The sequence below is a fragment of the Charadrius vociferus genome, unplaced genomic scaffold, assembly GCF_000708025.1.
Source record: "Charadrius vociferus isolate BGI_N301 unplaced genomic scaffold, ASM70802v2 scaffold140, whole genome shotgun sequence".
Lineage (NCBI taxonomy): Eukaryota > Metazoa > Chordata > Aves > Charadriiformes > Charadriidae > Charadrius > Charadrius vociferus.
In genome coordinates this window covers 98840-107922 of record NW_009646406.1, presented here as the reverse complement: position 1 = coordinate 107922, position 9083 = coordinate 98840, and the positions used below count along the sequence as shown (strand labels likewise).

The following is a 9083-nucleotide window of genomic DNA, read 5'->3' as shown; positions in this document are numbered from 1 at the left end:
AGTTTCTATGGCTATTACATTTTCTACTATAACATCTTCAATGTCTGTCAACTTTAAAGAAAGGAAGGAAACCATCACTCTTTATTGCCTGAAGGTGTTGCCTTCCTGTGGAACAGGAGTGATGCCAGTTTAACTGTCAGCAGGTTCATGGAATATTTTCAGCCTACTAGGTGGATAACCACACCTACTCTGTAAAAAGTCATCAGCATTAATGAATACAGTAATAGCTATGTATAATAAAATTTTGTAACTTCTGAATAATTCAATTATGAGGGTTCTTACCAGAAATATTAGCAGAACAAAATATAAAATTAATTTACTGTAATGAAATTGCACACTGTGCCTTAAGTGTATTTTTAAATCAGTCATTTTGACCCTCAAAGCAAACACTGAGATTCAGAGGGACAGAGCTGAGTCTCAAGAGGGTCCAGTTTTGTTGAAGCTTTCTAAATTGCTTTATATCTAGATGGTGTCATTACTACAATCTCTGAAAATGTTCTTTGTTGATATCCAGTCCATGCCAAAAAAAAACCAAACACCAAACCAAAAATCAAAAAATGGATACGAATTGTGAATGCTTCCAGTTTTACATGCCAAACACCAGGCTGAAAGGTAGCCTGTTTGTAATGTAAGCTCTTTTTAGAGACTCCCTTTGCTTTTCATTCTAGATTCCTTGCCTGACCAAAACCAAACTTCTCACTGCATTTTGAGTTTTCATACCTTTTTTATCACTTTTTCTGCTTACTACTTCCCAGGGCCTGCCTCCTTGCCCTGCTAGTCTCAGGATTCTCCCATGGTTCATTATCCAAATTCAGCCTCCCTCCACTCACGTCTTTGTGTCCCTTTCACCTATCCTCCAACTCCAGGCTCCATGACTGGATAATCTTAGTCTTTCTACCACCCAATTCCAAACTCCAGGTTTCTCTATCCGTCTTGCACTTCTACCTCCAGGTGCTTTTCAATCTACTTCCCTGCAGCCCAGTTCTGTGCTTGCCCAGTTTCACCCAAATCCTCTACATTGGTGGTCCAAGTTATGGACTGATGAGACACTGAGCGCACAGAGATTAAGTAATGAGTGCTGAGTTTTAACATCTGTCAAACAATCCAGTACCTTGTAAACACTCTGTCCTAGGCCGACCGCAAGAGTATGGATTAATGCTCAAAGACCGATATACAATGCCTTTTCAACCCGCTTCCTACAACAGTAAAGTGAGGTGTGGTAGCAACTGCGCATGATACAAAGCAGCATTTTCTGCCTCAACTGCAGTACGTGGTCACATGTCACAGACAATAAGGTAAAAAGCAAGGAGTGAAAGTGAAATTGCCATGGATAAGGATGGGTAAATAAATTTAAACACAGCTTTTATACCAACAGCACAATTTTCTGAGTGGAAAACAGAGCACATTTCCACACAAAAAGGTCTATCTACATGGTTATACTAGTGAAGAGCAGGTCTAAATACACACACATTATCCCACATTGAGGGTGAGACAGTCAGTGATCCCATGGAGATCTGCATGCCCAAGTCTCATTAACTTTGATTTTGAAATCCTCTGTTCAGGAGTTCAAGTATGTCCTGAGTGAAATGTAACTCGTTTGGCTTCCATACCAGATCAGAGGAAAATTCAGGTTGGATGGAACCTCAGGACGTCATATTAATCCAAACTTCTGTTCGAATATCATCTTTGCAGAAGCCCAGATAAGGACTGAGGTATCTGGATTTGGTTCTTTGTTCTACCACATATTTCCTCTTTGACCTCAGGTCACTAATTTACACAGCTGCTGTCTGCCTGAGTTATCTGCCATCACAGAAAAAGAGATGTTGCACTACTACTACATTAACATTTGAGAAATTCTTAGGTAATGTGGCTTGAAATATAGGCAATCAGACATCTAAATATCAGAGCTGGGCTAATACGGGAAACTTTAAATCTTAGTCTAGCACTCCAGAGCATTCAGCCTGGGTGTTTTGTTCCCTTCAAAGAAAGGGCCTGTGTCAACAGATGTTAAATTTGGTTCTGAAGATGCTACATTTCAGAAATTCTGATTTCTGTTTCAAGCCTGCTTCTTGGTTTCAGACTTAGCTTGTAAAAATCCTTATCCACGGTGTGCTTCAACTGTAAATAAATCTGAGTCATATGAATTAAAGATTATAACAAGTAACATTTTTATTAGGTTTAAAAATATACAATAATATATTAAATAGTATTTCTTTTTGTTTCATTTGCCCTTGTTTACTACATCTCTAAATGGCATTTTAGTCAGACGCTTATTTACTGTGTGTTAAACTACTTCCTGTAATCTTGGCACCTAGACCTGGGGAAATGGATAAATTACCCTGGAGTTCGTTTTCTGTTCTTAGCTCTCCAGGGCACGCCGCTGGCAGGTTAAGCCAAAGCACAGCGAGATGTTTGTCTCATTTCTTTCTACTATTTTGGATGCCATTATTAATACACCGCTAGAAAATGAACAGCTCAGAGAGAAAGTTCGTTATTTTTTAAATTCTAGCTTCGAACAAAGCACATTTCCTAAACAGGTTCACAAAACAATAAACAAAATACTTTTCCCAATTAACTTCAACGACATCTACCTGCCAAGCTTCTAATACCCACATCAATAAGCCAGGCAAAGAGTGTCAGAAGTTCAACCTAAATCAAGGTGTGAATTCTGCTTAGGAGGCCTTGGGAGCCACACTCCAAACTTGCCATTGAACGTTTGTCATTTCCTCTCAACTAGTCCACTAAAAGTCGTTTTAAATGGCCACACATCTATCTCCCCTGGAAAGAGAAACTATCCAAGCGAGGTCACAATCCATAAAGTTTACTACTCAGCATCTAGAGGGAGAAGGAGGAGTCCACAGACACCAGGTGAGAAGGGGTGCGAGGAACAACCCAAAACAAATAAAACCCCACAAGCATATGAGAAGTGGCTACAGAAATAAACTACATGATGGCTGGCTAGTAAGGCTTTCCACTACATAAATACATGCATCTGTGCATATATACACACACATTTGCTGGACACTGCACCTATATGTTACGTGAATGCAATATGCATAAAGTAATACATTTTTTCTTACACCTTTCCTCTCTTTCATTTCCTTTTAGATCAAGGCAAAAATAGGATATTTAATGCTGGTAAATTTCCTGGTCTTTGAGGGCATAAGACATCGGAGTAAAGAAACATTTTAAATCAAAATGTATGCACTATCAATAAATCTATCTTATTACAACAGTTACACATTTTCTATGCATCAAGGCAGAGAGCAAGTCTGACTTAAAGACTGGTGGGGAATATCTGCGAATAACGTAACAGTTATTTTCTGTATTACCTCAATGAGACCATGATCTTTCTGTGCTAGGTACTGTACAAATGCATAGTAAGAGAACCTGCAGGTCAAGCTGAGCTTACCAATTTAGACTGTTCATGAAACAAAGGGTTACGGTGAAATTATTAATACCACCTCCTTACAAGCGGGGCTTTAAGACATTTATTCCTGCTACAAAATGGAAGTTTGCTCTAGGGAAGATCGTGAGCACATTGCTTAAAAGCAATACATATTATCATGTTGTTCAAAGAGAATTTCCATCAGCAGAAAATGGCATATTCCACCAGCAACAAAAGTATGTTTAGATCACCATTTATTACACAAAGTTTATGATCTTATATATTAAGGTGTCTATAAGGATTAAGAAAAAAAGGCATACTTCAATCCAGCATATTGAGAATGATGCACTTCACTAAGCACTGCATTTGTTAAATAAAATTGATGGAAATCAATGCTTCCTATAGTGTCTTTACTATAAATGTACAGGAAATAGCTTTTTTCTATCCTTTTGGAAAATTACTTTCGTCTTCCCTAGTCAGTGAGAACACTATCATTGATTTTTGTAGGAAAAGTAACAGACTCTTGTACTCTCTATGGTATGTTAACAAAACTGTCTAAGACTTCTGTAGTTTCTCTACAATGCATCACATCCTACATGAGTCCCCAAGGTTATAACTAACAGTGTAAAATACACACAGACTTAATGACTTTTGATCCTGACTCAGAACTCAGTTATACACATGCTGCTGGGAAACACACTTTATTTCACTGTAGAGGACTGATTCTTTCTCTCTCGCTGCAAGAACAGAAAGCATTGCTACAATGCGCCTTTTCATTCTAAAGCAAAAAGGCAGCACGACTCAGAAAGAAATGCTAACCCCTGCCTTTCCCCCAGCCCACAATCCATCTTTACCTACCAATAACAATGGCAGGAACACACTTGAACCAAATCCCCAGCTATTTAAAATCAATGTAGCTCATGAACTGTCCAAAGCTGACAAACCACTGGACAGAAAACCCCACCGACTCTTTCAATTTCAAGGCAGCTCACTGACAGGTGTCAGAAGACTAATGAAAATACATTCCGATACACTTCTAATTCACAGCAAGTAGTTTAAATATTCTCTGTACTGTATACGGGGATTACTTGAAAACATTCGCAACAGAAAGGAGTCCAGAACAGCTGCTTTAACAGCCCAGCATGACCCAGTGGAGTCCCATGGTTAGAAACAACGCATCACCCAGTCACCCCACCTTGTAATTGCTCTGGAAACGTTACTCAGAGTTCTGGAGGACATGGAGTCATGGGAACATTTTGAAACAAGAGGCAAGCCATTGGAGCAGAGAAGCTATAAATCAGCCTTGCTGGGCAGATGGCACTGCAAGCTAGCGAGCTGATGGCAGATGGAAGTGAGAGCTTGGATAAAGCAAAAAAACTGGTTGCAAACTAATGAGATCTGTTAAGATGCTAGAGACAACTACTCTCCCTCTCACATTGCTCTGCGTTACGTGAGGGTCAGATCAACCTCTCCTCCCACAGATATTTATTTACCCAGGAAAAGTTTTCAGAGTCGTAAAGAAAAGGTAGTTTGGTTTCCTTCAAAGAGGGATTCCCACAGCAGCAATCCACAGAGTTACTCAATATGAAATATGCATAAGATTCATAATTCAAAAATCCCAGGCTCTCATGAAATTTTTGAAGTCCAGAGCCTTCTACATACAATCTATAAGCCCTCCAGCCTGGCTCCTTGACATCTTTCCATGGCAGAGGAGCTTCTGGCAGTGGGGAAGTTTCAAGCCAGGAAGGATCTTTAGTGGAAAAATGCTACAGAACACATTAACTCTGGTGAGGATTTGGTCTTAGTGCAGACTAGAGCTGAGGTTGGCTCAGCGCTCACAAGTGCTCCACCTCCTTTCTGCAGCTGACCTACAGTTCCTTTGCAGCTGTTACGGGACAGATAGTAACTATTCTGCGGTCATAAGGAGTTATAGATACTGTCAGAAAAAAATGTGCAGCACCTCTTGAGATATTCATGAAAATCAGTCCCTCTAACCTCTAAATGTTAGAAAAAAACCTCTCTCTTCTAGTTATATATACACACACATATATTTTCCTTTCTTTTGTCAGAGCCTCAGGGTTCTTTTTAAAAGCAGCATTGCCAAGACTTCAAAGTTTTTTCTGTTCTGATACAATGGCCCCAGAAGCATTAATAATGTTTCCAGAAGAACACAATACAAAATTATCTACTTCAGTAAATGAGACAATCTCAGGGTAGGCTATGTGAGCTTCTAGCAGATAGCAGCTTCCACAGACTCCTACCATTACTTCTAGAAGCTTATGAATTTTTCTCCCAAGGTATACTACCGAGGACGAGCCTTTCTTACCACTGTCATGAACTGCAAGGATCTCATGGTCTTATAAACATCTATAGCTGCAAATTCTGACAACGGAGGATTTTTTTTTTTTATTTGCATGTATGTAAGAAAAGGGAGTGAAGTGGTAAATAAATTAACTTTGTTGAAAGCCTTTGAGAAAAGGGAAGTAAAGCTGCAGACTTGTGTGGGAAGCTAATAAAGAGGGAACGCAGCAATAGCACGGCAATGACACAAAGGATTAACAGGCTCTCAGCAAGAACTTGCATTTCCCAAGGTATTATGAAGTTCTCATATCCTAAACACACACAGAAAAATATCCACATCACATAAGAAAACTGCTATATACCATATACACAGCTGTGCATTGGTAGGGCCCCTACTGCTTAAGGCAGATACAGAAATGACATAGGTAAGAATAAGTACTTCTCATGAAGGAGCATACAGAGAGCACTAACTATATTCAGACAATATACATACATATTAACTATCTGTTCTTAAGATAAAAAAAAAAAAGACCAGAAATAAAGTCCAGCCATTTAAAGTGTCTGACAGCACATTCCTGAGATTTTTATTACATTGGGATAAGCGCATGACTGAAAGCTTGCATATTCCAACTGAAAATCCATGCTCTCTCACCAATTTTCTATGAAATCTTGATCAAGTCTCTTGACCTTTCCTGGGACTACTTTTTCCAGATGTAGTCAGGGCATTACAAAAGCTACATTCCCATGGAGACAAGCTATGCTACTTGCTCATTTTTGAGAAGTTTTAGGTCATTGTACCTTCTTCTCATTACAAGGCAAATCTCAATCTCTGGCTACCAGACAGGAATTAAAAAAAAAAGAAAAAAAAAACAGCCACCACCACTCCCCCCCCAAAACAAAACAAAACAAAACAAACAGAAAACCCTAAACCTACAGAAGTTGTTAATGAGCAATAACAACCATGGGTTCTTACAGACTCATTCTTGTCCAACAAACATCACTTTCAGATATTTTCAGATGTTCCCTTTATTTGTAGCTATCTCACATCTAGCCACTCTTGCAGCATCTAAATCCCCATTCAGCTGCAGAAGATAGACAGAGATAAACTGTACACAACCACAGAATAACAGGAAGTGACTAAAAAATGCTGCAATTGCAATCCTGTGTCATATTTGATCTGTAAATCTGTATTCTAACAGAAGAAACACCTTGAAAAAGAAAGGCTAGTTCCAGCACTGTGACTAGAAATCATGAATTTAATGCAAGTCTCATGATATTTTTATCAAAACCTCAGCATCCTCAGGCATATTTGGGCCTCTCTTGTGTACAGCTCTTGTGGTTAGAGAGAAAAGCGCATCTCAATGACTTGAATTTCAGAAAGCCCATCAAAATGACCCAACTGTATTTGCTTATTCCAATTGTTCTTAAACTAATCTTACCATTTTAGAGGAATGGAAGGAGCTGAGCAATTTATTCTAAACATCTGGAGAAGTCAGCACTGCTCCTGGTACTCCAGTTACACATAAACATATGTTTTCCCTTGGCAGTTTTATCATACCATTGTAAAAAATAAGTTCTCATTCATACTAAACAGAAATCCCCATCAAGAACTTTGATGGGCATGTTTCTGATACAGCTTCTACGATTTTGTGGCCTTTGTTGGCTTGGCTCCAAGTGTGCCACCAAGTATGGGTTCAGACACGACCACATTGATGCATCCACCTATGTGGAGAAAAATTAAAGAGTAGTAGGAAAGAATAGTATTTTTTGACTATTCATCAAGAATAATAACATGTTTCCAAAAGGTCATTTTTGCCTTCTTTCTTGTCTGTGAACAACTTTGACAGACAAATCAACAGCATCATAAGGTTACAGATGCAGGCAACAGCAAACTAACCCGCAAAGTTCTTAACAGAAGCACAGAGAAGCTCTTGGACATCAACATGATACAGTTAAAACTTTTGGATCCACATACTTTGTGCAATATTTTTCCACTCCTCTCAGAAGTGCGCAAGCACAGTAGTGATCCTCAATCTGTACAACTGGTGCCTCAGCATTTCAACAAACGTGTACCTGAGGGGCCAGGAGTACTGCTTCAAACTCTTCCAGCGCCTGGGGCTGACAGTATCCCATGCTGTCACTGTTTGCAAGAAGGCACAGACTCTGCTGTCATCAAAGAGCTGATCAAAGAGTCATATTTAAAAAAAAAAAAAATCTGAACTTTAAATTAATTTGGCTAGTGCCACTGGCAAAATGTCTCATCTCCCACACACCGTAAACCACAGAGAGGCAAGGAGAGAGAAAGGAAATACACACTAGAAAGACAGATGGGAAGATGAAAGCATTGTGGACTAACACTGATGTTAAAATGCGTCATCTATCCCTGCCCTCAATCAATTATTATCGCCTGGCCAGGACAGATATCCTGAAGTAAAATGGATTCCAGGGTTTCCATATCCTCTACCCCATCATCCCCCTCCAAACAATCTAAATTCCTACTCTGAATACATAGTTTATCATTAAACTAGCAAAACATGATTAAATGTAAAATGGTAACGAACACATTGAACACACTGTGCTCAGATGGTATCTCAAACACTGTATGTTTAGCTACCCAGAGTTTCAAGAAAAGTACACCTCTCATTACCAGTGCAATACACACAGCAACAGCTAGGCAGGAATAATCACCAAAAGAAACAAAATTAGAGAAATCAAATCGTCAGCCCAAGTCTCATAATCACCCCAAAACATTCCTATATCTGAACATTAACTTTTACCATTGATAGATAAACTCATGGCATTATACAGCACAATAAACCTTATTTCTACACAGAACAGTCCTGCTTTTTTTGGCACTTTTATGTTTGCCCTAACATATCAGTGCAGCTTGGTCATGGCAGCACTACGCAATACATCTCAAGAGCTTGTGAGACATAAGTTTTCCCATCTTACCTGGCTCTGTACAGTTCTTTTCTTCATGCGTCCCATTAGGTGATGCCATCAACCTTCTATTCCTCCATATTTCTGACAAAACACGTCTGTCTGCAATAGGTGATTCTCGGCCTATATTAAATAGAAAGAGGTTATGGCCACTGTCACTAATTTTTTCCTGCATCGTTTTAACTGGACTATGTGCACCTACTAGCAACGACCATGGAGAGACCATCAGTATGTGAACACAGCAAAATCAAGGTGTGACTGAGGCACATGCCAACATATGTATGCCAGATGCTTCTAGCTATAAAGGGTGAAACTAGCTATGAAGGCGCAGTATCAGAGCTGTTAGCATGTTCTGGCTATCAGAATACCTGGTTGGGACCCACAACGGGAAAACATTTTCCAGCAATCAAATGCTGAAGCCTGCACCTCTGAAACTCAACGCTTAGCAGTTCCT

At 39.4% G+C, this 9083-nt stretch overlaps 1 protein-coding gene across 1 annotated transcript in view; it reads right to left on the bottom strand.

Annotated features, from left to right (window-relative positions):
• The window catches only part of SLC24A4 (solute carrier family 24 (sodium/potassium/calcium exchanger), member 4), a 90658-nt gene extending 81854 nt beyond the window's left edge, over window positions 1-8804 (bottom strand). Inside the window, exon 1 of the mRNA XM_009895466.1 lies at window positions 8642-8804. Coding sequence (XP_009893768.1) covers window positions 8642-8804 — 163 coding nt within the window. The remainder of the gene's footprint in view (window positions 1-8641) is intronic.
• Window positions 8805-9083: the final 279 nt, after the last annotated feature.